At 30.6% G+C, this 12665-nt stretch overlaps 1 protein-coding gene across 1 annotated transcript; it reads right to left on the bottom strand.

Moving 5' to 3' along the window:
• Positions 1 to 4439: 4439 nt before the first annotated feature.
• LOC145579024 (zinc finger protein ZAT10-like) lies at positions 4440 to 5595 on the bottom strand. The gene has a single exon (XM_081636307.1). The coding sequence runs from the start codon at positions 5336 to 5338 to the stop codon at positions 4613 to 4615; it is 726 nt and encodes a 241-aa protein (XP_081492433.1). The 5' UTR covers positions 5339 to 5595; the 3' UTR covers positions 4440 to 4612.
• Between the last annotated feature and the right edge of the window lie 7070 nt (positions 5596 to 12665).

Below are 12665 nucleotides of genomic sequence, written 5' to 3'. Positions count from 1 at the left end.
GTTTAGCATGACTCAAACTTAAATCACATACATGAATCACATAATACCCTAGAGCCTCAACCCAATTTGTTTCATATTATCTTAATGGGCCTCTCTTATCTACGGTTGTACAAGTTCGAGTTTGGTTACTTTTCAATAAATTAATTTGGGTAATCATTACTTTCAATTAGATATGTCAATTCGGGTTTTCCGAGTTGGGATCGGTGGAATCAAGTCTATTTTAAATTTGAGTCATACTAAATTTTTTTTTTGTACATACAAGTCGAAATCTGAATTTGATTTTAAAAAACTCTAATTTCAAGTTGCCTTTTTATTAGCTCTAAACCATATACAAAAGTATATCGAAAACTTTTTGTACTTGCCTTTTTTTTTTTTTTTTTTGAATAGTTTGGTACTTGCCTATTCGAATATTGAGTTCTGTTGCATAATGATTATTTTAAATTTGCAACTGTGTTGACACTAAAATTATTTCATTTATTACTTGAAAAATTCTTTGTTGGAATTATGGACATACACATGTAACACATCTACTATAACTAGTATTTTCTTAACTAACTGCCTTATGTTGCAACGACGAATTATCTTTTCCCCATTTGCAATTAAAATAAACATTCAATATATACATTCAATATATAGTTTATACATCTTATGTAAATATGAATATGAGCTATTCGCTTACTTACTTTGTTTATCCACAATTTCGTTTCATATTTTTTACACATTCAAAAAATACAATTCTAAACCTAATAGTTTAATTCAATTGCCTATAATAATATTTCCAGTTCGAATTTTTCAACTTTCATAATCAATTTTGATTTATCGGGTTTTTTCACAAGCCCTACACTTATCCCCTATCAATTAATTACTTTTTAACCCTTTTTAACCAATTTTCTTACCAACATAACTTTTACGTAATTCATTACCTCAAAAAGTTTGATTTCTATACCTTGCAACAAGTGTTCACTCTAACGCGTAACCGTAGAACTCCACTCTCCAAGCTAACTAACATTAGAAGCAACACTCTCCTCAAACCCTCACCTCTTTAATCCATCACCTACACGCAAACCCTTAACCTTAATCTAAACTTTTTTTAAGATAATTACTTAATTAATTTATTAATACTACGAGTATACTCTTGCATTTTCTCATCCACTAATCATATTATAAAAACACATCACTTAATTTTAATTTTATAAAATAACTCTTTACATGTGTCGTTTACTCAAAGCCTTAAGCTTTGCAATACTTACACATCATAGCCCCATAAAATAAGGTCACAAATTTATCCGCAAAATAAATGAAAACTTTATTATAGTATTATAATATATAGTTTTTATACAAATAAGATTTGGCACCTGTCCTTAGCATAATACTCGCTGGTTACCCTTGTCAATCTTATCTGTACTGTTTATTCACCCTGCTTCTCCACTACACTCAATCACAACTCACCAACAAAATGTTTTGTGCGTAATTTCATATTTTTTATTTTTATTATAATTTATATAATTTTTAATTAATTAGTCAATGGGTGATTGACACTTGTTATATTTTGAGTTCCGTAGATAAATTATTTTAATGACCAAGATTTAATATTGTCTCGCTTATTTTTAGGAAAAGTACAATACAACTTAAATATAGTACATGTTACACACTAACGTATCACAAATTCACAATCACATCATTTGCATAGATGCAATTAAAAATCATGATCTAGATCCTAAAATGGTAAAAGTAACTTTTTGATATTCTAAATTTAGTTCTCTCTATCCAAATTTGGGAGTCGGCCTGCATTTTACTACAATGCTCGAAAATATATATGATCCTTAAACAATAACTTAGTTGCAAAACTTAATATATCTTGTTTTCAAGTATAGCTAGAGCCATGTACTACTTCATACTTCTTAGTATATGATTTTCGAGAGTAGTCGGGAGGCTAATGAAAGCCCTATCATCTTACGGAGTACTAGACTAGATTTACACTCTAAACCTTTAGAATTCGAGGAAAAAACTTATCAATCGAGAAAATAAACATTTTGTTTTTGCAACGCTAGTGTTAAGTGATGGAAAAAAAAATAGAAAAAAATAATGCTAAAACAAAGTATTAATGATAAATTGAGTGAAAATAGTATAGTGCACCCGGGTGCACGCGGAAAGAACATTAGACATATTTTAAAGAACATAGGCAAAAAAAAGAACATTCTAGTGTTTGAAAAGAACATATCTGTGTTTGACAAAAGAACATGTTTGTTTTTGACAAGAACATGACATTACAAAGAACATAAAGTTTTTACAAAAACGAACATGTTATTTTTCATGGTTACTCGGGTGGTTGAACGTGTTTGAAAAAGAACATTATATTTGACAAAAAAGAACATATTTGTGTTTGACAAAGATAGATGTGATCATTGGCAGGTCGGGCCAAGGTTAAAAAATCAGCTCACTTATCGGGTCTGGCCAAGTTTTAGGCCGAAATTTTTGTGCCCAAACCCTCCCAAAATGGTCTGGCCGTGCGTGCTTTTCGGGTCGAGTAAAAAAATCAACTAAAATGCATAAAAACACATTTCCAAACCCGCCCAAAAAATTAAATTTACGGGCCGGGTCCGACCCGAATTTGGGGGCAAAAAAATTCTTCACAAAACCCGTCCAAAATCGGGCCAGGTCGGTTTAACTTTAATCAGCTCTACCCAAAAAACATAAAGTCTTTACAAAAAGAACATGATAATACATTAAAGAACATGTTCTTTTTCCTGGTTACTCGGGTGAATTTTTTTTTATTTTTTATTGTTTTTATGTACATACATTAAAAAACATATTGTATAATGTAAAGAACATATAGTTCAAACTCAAAGAACATAATAATCAAACTTAAAGAACATATTATGCTCGCGTTCTTTATAAATATCTATAATGTTCTTTTTTTCGCCCATGTTCTTTTAAATATACCTAATGTTCTTTGCGGGTGCACCATGCGCATGGTGCAGTCGGGTACACCAACCACACATAATAAATTGAGAGGTTATTAATGGAAAAAATAATATGCAAATTTAAAATATTCCAAATATAGTAGGTAATGTTATTGGTTAGTCAACTAGGTAATTGATCAACAACAAGCTAATAAGATGCTTCCAATAAATGTCAATTGTCCACCTTAATATTACCCAAATAATAAAAATACAAGTATTCACAATTCACATTCACATTCACATTCACATTCACATTCACACTTAGCACACATATACAGACTGGACTTTGAAGGTGAAGAGATTCATTACTTAACTAATAATTAAATTAACACCACCTTATTCTTTGGATATTCTAACTTAGCTAACACGGATGTAACTATGACCTCACTCACTGTTTTTCCTCTTTAAGGGACTATTTCCTCCCTTTGACGTACTCCACTAGAGCACCTCTCTTTTTGAGCCGACTTTTGTATTAAGGAATGAAGGAAGTAATATATTACGAAGTACTTCTATTGATCATTAGCTAGGCAATTTTGAGAACCTGTATTAGCACCATTTCTTAATACTTATAACATGTTGACTTTTATGTTGCATATATGTATTCTAATTTGACAATAGGATAGTTATGCTAATGAAAAAGAGGAAAAATATAATCATGCATAATCTTATTAAATTTAACTTAATCTTTAATCTATAAGACAATTATAAATTGACTAATAAGGAGTAATAAAGAGAAATAGTATCTACAAAACTTGGAGCCGTGTTTTGAAAACACCAGGTGGCATGTTATTACTTTCTATCACCTTCGAAAAAACAAATTAAAAAAATTTATAAGAAGAAGCTTCAAAAAGGGTGAGGTGTCTCTTTGTAATTGGCATACAATAGTTGGTTAAGAAATGGAGAAAATTGGAAGGAATAAGGAAAATACGTTGGACCACACATACAGATTGAATGAATGAATACTATAATAAATAAAATTTGACAAAAACTAAAAAAGATAATAGGAAAGTAAAGGTTAGCTAAGTGTTTAAAGTTGTTATCTATCTTAAACCATGCCAAACATGTGCACGTTAAGTTAAAAGAGCCTTAACACATTAACACATCATCACAAAATTAGAGGTAATCAAATCACATAGGCAACTAAGGAAACATAGGCGGTTACCTTCTGTTACTCTATTCCAGCCCACATCCATCCTCCATTATTAACCTAAATTATTCTAATGCCGACTACAATCCACTAATCAACTATTATACGTAAATGCATATCAAGATTGTCTGTCAACTGTCTTAGTTGGTTAAAGTATTAAAACAACATTAAAAGCCTGATAGCTAGTTTAAGTACACTCCATATATTGAAATGATACTAAAAACCAATCATATCTGTAACACTGGTGTGATCTTATTGATTTGTAGTCGTAATGAACAATATTGTACTGTATATAATATGTACAAAAAAATTTCTTAATTACATGGTAATAAATCAAATCAATATGTAATTTCTACTACTATCATTTATTAATAAATATTTCACCCAATAATAATTTTGTAACAACAATAATAATTATAATCATAATGACAAGAATCAAGCTCTCTATTATTTACAAGAAATACCCAAAAAAAAAAAAGTATTTTTTGAAGTAATTAATAAATCAATGAAAACTAAAAGGGCGAGGCTTCTTAGATGGATGTGGGCTTTCAACCTCTTGATCAAAGCAAGCTTGTTTGATAACACCATCAAAGTCAACGGACAAATGATTACCAGGAAACGCCGGTAAATTCAAATCGAAATCGACACGACTGTGTGTCACGGTGGATGTTGCGGCGGCGCCGTCAGACACGGTGGAGTTCGCGGCGGCGTTAGCGGTAGCGGTGGCCGAGGCCGAAACGCTTTTATTATTATTATTACTAATCCCACCTTCATAGTGACACCTTTTGTGACCACCTAAGGCTTGACCGCTAGGAAAAGACTTGTTACAAATCGTGCACACGTGCGATTTACCACCGCCGGTAGAGGTGGAGGAAGACGAGGTAGCGGTTGCAGTGGGTGCTATTGTGGTATGTAAACCATCCACGACAGCCGGTTTCCGGTGACTGGCTTTATGACCGCCTAAAGCTTGGTAAGAAAGAAACTCCTTGTCACATACTCCACACTTGTACGTCACCCTTTGTTGTTGTTGTTGTTGGTGGTGTTGGTATTGTTCCTTTTCTTCGGAGGTGGCGCCGCGAGCGAGCATGACAAGGCAGAGAGCGAGGTACTCCTCCTCGGAAGGCGGGGACTCGAGGCGAGGCCGCTTGGACCGTTTCTTCTTGGTCATCATGAGATTCTCATCGGATTTCATCGGTGGATTGGACGAGTTGAGCGCCTCAAGAGCCATATAAACAACAAAGAGAGAAGGAGAAATTGAAATGAATTTGGTGGAAGTGAAGAGAAAGAGTGAGAGAATGAAATGAGTTTGTGTTGTGTTGTGTTGTGTTGTAGGTAAATAATGTTGTGGTGGGGAAGTAGGGGAAAGAAGGGGAATATATATATATAGTAATTTGGGAAAAGGGGGGAAAGGAAAGGAATTGAGTTGTTGGAGAAGAGAAGTGAAGTCGGTCAACTAAGAGAGAGTAGTAGAGGAGTGGGGAAAGAGAGGTGGTGGCTAAGTAGATCAGGCAAATTTTGGACTTTTTCCAGGTCAAATACCCACTTTTACACACTACATATTTTTATGTTTTCTTTAATTTTTTCCTACTCCATAATATAATCCTTTTGGATTTTATTTTATTTTATATACTTGTATATCGGATTTACTACGTATGTATACCTTGCGAATATCTTTTTGATTTGCATTAAATTTTCAAGTATCTTAATATTGTCATAATGAGGTGTATAGTCAGTTAGTCACTATACGGATTAATATTACCGCAACATTTCAATGGATGTACTGAGTATCATTTTAATTTTTTACTACCAACTACGAGTAATATTTTTAAAAATATCTTCACCAAAAAAAAATAATTTTAAAAATATTATTAATTTGATTGTTATTGTTGTGTCAATGTTAATTATATTTATTTTTTTAATAAGTGTGGCCGAATTTTATTTTTTCCTCTAAAACTTGAGCCTAAACCTCGTATATAACAATCAACCTAATCTCCTTACAATAACTGGCCCTAAAAACACAAAATTTTCAATATTTCTCCAATTAAAGAGGGCGAAAGTAATTATGATTTTAATTAAAAAAAATACGTAATGCTTCTAAATTGATGTTAAATTCACTTGTTTTCGCTTCTTAATTGAGTGATTCATCATTTCGTGTTTAAATTTTGGAAGAAAAAACAAAAGTGAACCCCACTCGCTGGCTTTTGTTGCCGGAAAATTAAAATGGGTAGTGCTAGTCAAACATTTTAAATTTAATGGGTAGTTTTTTTGATAAAAATTTTAAGCGAGTAGTCATTGACAAAATGACCTATTAGGCAGGTAGTTTCTAACAATTTTTCCTAATAAAAACGAAGTACTAAATGCATTAGATCTGAAACTATCATATTCATATAAATATAGTTATTTACTATTCAACAAAAAAATGTAAATATAGTTACACGCCTATACATACATGTTTCATGTTTGTAATTGAATTCCTGAATGTGCAGCTTACTCGTTTCAAAGATTATGTGCAGCTTGCAATTAGTCAACAAAATCAAACAATAAATTTATGGAGTACTTTGCGTTGAATAGTTATTGTTGATACTCATATATATATACTTGTGTTCTTGCAATGAACAACAAGACAAAATTAAATGAAGATTGATTTTATAACTTTAGGGGCCTCTTATAACTCTTATATCCAATTTATTGTTCAATGGAACCCTCAATTAGAGGACGTCAACATTAAAATCTGATGTTGATCAACCTCATACATATACGGATATACCTAAATATTACAGAGTACTCAGCAAATTAACATTAATTACTTAAGTTGATATTCATGTGTACGAGACTAGTTAATATTACGTTGATTACATAATCAAATTTCCTCATTTTATAATAGTCAAAATATTATAGTCATAGTTTATTGATTTCATGTAGAAATGTTAAAGACAATTAAATCATATGATGTATATTAACAAATGGGATAAAAAATTATAAAATAATACCACTACTAGTACAGTCCACTCTCTCTATATTTTAGATTCGGGGAAATTGGATCGTGTTTTAGTATTAATTTTTGGCATAAATCAACATGTTCGTCTTTATTTTTATTTAATTAATGGATATTATTAAATTAATACATACTTTAATAGAGATTCATATACATGACCAAGTAAGCGTATGTAAAGATAATCTTGGGAAATATTGAATTGGATCCTAGTATCAACTTCACTCAAGTACGCCACATTTTTAAGAGTACCGAGTTATTGGCCAACTATTTAATTACTTTTCCATTTTTTTAATTTTATTACGTTAAAAAGTTGAATATAGCTTGATACACGATAAACATAGTCCGATACTTTGTATCTATGTGCGACGCAAATAAGTGGTCCCATATTTTTATGTGATGCCTTCTATCAATTTTGTTAAAAATAAATTAATAAAGCATGATTTACATACGACCAAAATCCTTAATTGTAATAACTAATTAAGTAATCAAGATTTGTTGATCTTACTAATAGTAATTGAAATTACTTTTAACAAAATCAAATCCTTTTATTGTAATAATCAAGATTAGGGATGGGATCTTGGTGACAATTAAATTTTAGATAATTGGTATATGAGATTGATATGAGGTAGATATTTAGTTATGCCATAAATTTGGATCTAATATTGACTTGATTTGTGATCTTTAACTTTAGATTTAAATTTGGGATTTGGGATTGGTAGAATAAGGAAGATATGAGGTTCTCTTTGGGTTCTTTAAGACAAGAATGCAATGCTAATGAAAGCCAAATAAACTTATGCCTAACCTCTTTTTTATTTTTTATTTTATTTATTTATTTATTTATTTATTATTATTATTATTATTATTTTTTTTTTTTAATAGAACTTATGTCTAACTTGATTGACCTATGTGTGGTCAAATTAATCCAAACTGGTTTTAACTTTTAAGTCATACCTAAAAGTCCCTACCTAAAACAAGATAATTTATGGTATGTTTGGTAATACTGTAAGGTTTTTTTTTTTTTTTTTTTTTTTTCGAAAGTCATATGATGTTATATATGTGTCATACAATAAATCAATAATTAGTCAAACATGTTGAAACCCTGATTATTTAGTAAATTGACAGTAAAAAAATAAAAACTTTATTTTATTTTATTTTATTTTATTAATTATTTGGGTTTTAAAAACCAGTAAACTAGAAACAAATAACACTGACAAATAGATTCTATAAACCAATTAGAGTAACTCTTTACCTAATTCATGTTTTTGGTTGACAAGAGCTTCAAAACTAAATGAAATTAGGAACTGAACTGATTGGAACTGAACTGAATTGAGCTGAAAATAAGTTGAAGAGAACAGGCCCTAATAGTGCTACTTCAATTTGCACAATTGCAAAAAAACGAGTATATTTATCTCATATTTTCATTCCACACTATCTACTTTAATCACATCTATCGGAAAGATGATCGAATCATCGAAAAAATTGTTGAACTTGGTCACTATAGTCCAATTAAGCATGATGCAACATCTCCGATGGGGAGTTATTTGTTCTTACTATTTTGATAGTGTAGGTTCTTCCTCGAAAGAAATGTCAAAAAAAATATACTCGAAGTTAGGCAAGTGTACATTATTGTAGACCTTGATGAGTCTAAATAATCCATACAACCATATTGGCTTCTATAGTTCTATATCCTTTATATATAATTAAATAAATTAATTATAGTTTTTTCTTTTTATGTATTCAAAATCTAAATTACTACCTCCGATTTTTTTTAGTTGCAACTTTGGAATATTAGGTAGTAAATTTTATTGTCTAATTGAAAGTCATATGTCATTTTTAATAGATATCAAAGTGTAACAAAATCTTAAGTGTATATCAAGTTGGTTAAAACTCGATCTCCTAGTCAGATATCAATTCTTCTATGTAAGATCGTAAAATTCATCATATTATGCTCTCTCTTTCATACCATCATTTCATATATAACCTTTTACGAGAGGATTACTATAACTTTAAAATAAAAGTTTGATCTAACTCAAAATACATATTGTGCTTTGTAGATGAAGTATGACATTAGATTTGAGACGGTATTCTCTCTATTAGCGAATTAATTTCTTTGTATAAATTAACTGCAAAATATAATTTAACATACAATATGTAAAGAGTAACTAATAAATCATGAAACTCACAACACATGTAAATTTATTGAAATTCAAAGGCATGAATTAAATCAAACAAAGCACTTTTTGTAAAATCTATTAAGGACATAGCAAATAAACCTTTGAGATGAAAGAGATTCAACGAATGTTACTATTTTGTTATTTTATTTCTTTCAACTTTAAATTACAATAAAGGCGGTATATCGAATGAAAGGAGAATGAACTCATGCCTAACTAAAACTAAAGAAAATAAAATCCACATAACAATATTCCCTCCGTCCCTTTTTTACATTCTTACTTTCTTTTTTGAATCTTTCAAAATTACATTCCTGCTTTTCTTTTTTAGTAAGTAAATTTTTACCAAATATCCCAAATTATCCCTATTTTTCTGTTTTATAATTAATGCTTTCTCTATTTTCTCACTCTTATTTTCAGAATCCATGTGCATCAATTTAGATAAATATGATTGGTCCTTTTTTTCACCAAAAAATGTTATTGGTCTTTTTTTTCAAAGGATTGATGACATGTACAACGTTAAATATTATTCTATCTTTGTTTTACTCAAAGACATCAATTAATGTCTTGTAATTCTCATTGCACTTTGTTTTATTGTTCTTTGTTTTATTCCAAGTTTCTTAATTCTCGTGTAATTTTACAAATAGGAATGTAAAAAAGGGACGGAGGGGTAGTAAGCATGTGCTTATGTCATGGGTTAGGACGATAAATGGCATAATTACGAGGAATTAAAGAGGATTTTGATTGAAAAAGATTATTATGCCACTTCTAATTCATTTCCCAATGACAAAATCACATGTTATAGCATTACTCTAGTCTCTACTAATCAATTGTGTCCATAACAATAAGGTGCAAAAGAATTTTGTTTGCTACCTTAATATATTTGTGAAGCCAATTAAAAGAGTTTAGAAGACTTAATTTGGTTTTTACGTCATTAGAACTTACGTCATTGCCTTATTATATATTTCTCACGTTACTTCCTCATTGTTGGACTGTTAGTTATGTAGGGAATTTGTGGTGAACCGCAATTAGAGGTGGCAAGTTGTTTATTGTATCCAGGTTGATTTGAGTTGGCTTAACTAGATCGAGTTATGTTCTAATGATAAGTTATTCTATTTGAGTATAAATTAATCGAAATCATGTACGAGTTGGCAATGCAAGTAAAATCATAACAACTTTGGTGATATTAAGTTCATGTTTTCAGCCCGTCTTGTTCTGTATGTGGCTGGTCACACTGTGTGACCACTTTTAAAATAATAAAATAACTCCTATAACACTGGCCAATCAAGTAACCTCTGTTACACTGACCGAGTAACTCTTATAACACTGACGAATTAGCCCCTCTAACACTGACCAAGTAACCCCTATTACACTAATGAAGTAACCCATATATTAGATGGCCACACCGTGTAGCCGGACACATATAAGACTTTGTGTCATGTTTTAGTTTGGTTTGAATGATCGGTTTTCCCAGAACATGTACAATGTGTATGTTTAATCTCGTTATTTGAATGCATCTTTGCAAAATGATTGCATACATATGTAAACCAATTGATCAAAATCATCAAATTCATCATTTAAGTCATGTAGCACATTGTAATTTGTTTCTTATTTATACTTTTTTTTTCTTTTTTTTTTTTTTTTTTTTTTAATCTTAAATTTCAATTCTCCCTTCCCTTTTGAGACCCTTCCTAATTTCCCCATCACTTTTAGTGTTATAATAGTCCGACATTTCTTAATCTTATACATAGGGAAATTCTTGATCAAGAAATCTCAATTAATTAAGCTATTATATCTAATTGCCTTAATACATTATTGGACTTGAGTGGTGCTCAAATCTAAGGTTCATAGTCTACATCCTTTCAAGTGTTATTTTAGTCTTCTTAGAGGACTTCTTCACGAAATATCCTTGTGTTTTACTTCGTATTTATTTATTTTACAAGGTACCCTTATAATCTGAAAATTGCACCAAACATCGATCCTTGATACTACTAAGCTCATAGAGAAAATATATACTTGATGAGTAACCACTTCACCTAAGATAAACTGAAAGTTAAGTAGCTAACCCCTACAGTTGCACACAATGCATCAATGTCAAATATGGGCCTAGGCCGTACCTATGACTAAGAGAGGAAATTCACTTCACAAGTTCATAGAGCTATTATATGACAATAGAGGGAGTATATCTGTATATCTCTCGAGTCTTATTCATTGTTTAACTTTCTCTTCCTTTATTAATGTGAAACATCATGTGCTGTTTAGAAAATCTATATATATGGTGATATGGTTCAACATAGTATACAACCACACATATATGGAGTCGTGCTAATCCTAAAGATTAATGCCATTGTTCTAATTGTATCAAATTATGAGCAATAGTTCTTTTAGGAAAGCGACCTTGCCAAATAATCACACAGTCACAACACTATTATTCAACCCACATCTTTACCACTAATTCAAACTAAGTTAAACCAAAACATTGAACAATGAACATAAACATGTAAAAAGCCAATATCATGTTTATACTATAGTTTAGACCATGAATATAGAAAGCTTAAGAAAGTGTGTAATAAAAAAGTAGAAACAAAGAAATCTCCTAACAAGAGTAATGTAGTTAACAACTTTGGCAACTTTTAGTATAGTAGTGGTCACTTCACACACTAAACACTTAGCAATACAAACAAATTGACACCACAAGAATGAATGAAAAAAGGACGCGTGTATAATTAGGCAGGTAGAACAAGTAAGACTAATTTTGCAAGCCACACAAATACAAATACACTCCCCCCACTTCACTACTTCCCTTTAATATGAATGAATATGAATATGATGATGATATTTGTTTTTGGTTTTTTTCTATCTTACCCACTTTGGTTTTCTATACAATTCTATCCTCTTATGTTTAACATCTGGAAGTTGCTAGAATAAATGCTTCATAGTCCCACACCTTTACATTTCCAAATCTTTCTAGAAAAATTAATTAAAAGTGTGCCGGTCATATTATTTACTTCCATTCATTTTAGCTTATTTTGGTTTTGTGTTACCGTAATTTCGGTGATAAAATAAATGGTTAGTATAATTATTCAAAAGGATGACTTATCGAATAAAAAGTTAGGATGAAAAGTGTGTCGGTTATGTTATTCACTTCCATTCATTTTGCTTATTTTAGCTTTGTGTTGCCGTAATTTCGATAATAAAATAAATGTTTAGTATGATTATTCAACAGGATGACTTATCGAATAAAAAGTTAGCATGAACTTTGATGAGACTTTTATTGGATAGAGTTTTTAGTAGAACTGGTCATTTGGTCAATATGGAGTCAAAATGATAGCCTGATGATTTTATTAAAGATAAAAGACATGATCCAATTAAAACAAATTACTTGTACAAGT

This window comes from Chenopodium album, chromosome 14 (genome assembly GCF_948465745.1).
Source record: "Chenopodium album chromosome 14, dcCheAlbu1.1, whole genome shotgun sequence".
NCBI lineage: Eukaryota > Viridiplantae > Streptophyta > Magnoliopsida > Caryophyllales > Amaranthaceae > Chenopodium > Chenopodium album.
Note: the sequence above shows the minus strand (reverse complement) of the source record. Positions and strands in the feature narration are given on the sequence as shown.

What these genes read in the sequence shown, in the direction of transcription:
- LOC145579024 (XM_081636307.1), bottom strand. Translation starts at nt 5,338, where the DNA reads ATGGCTCTTGAGGCGCTCAACTCGTCCAATCCACCGATGAAATCCGAT.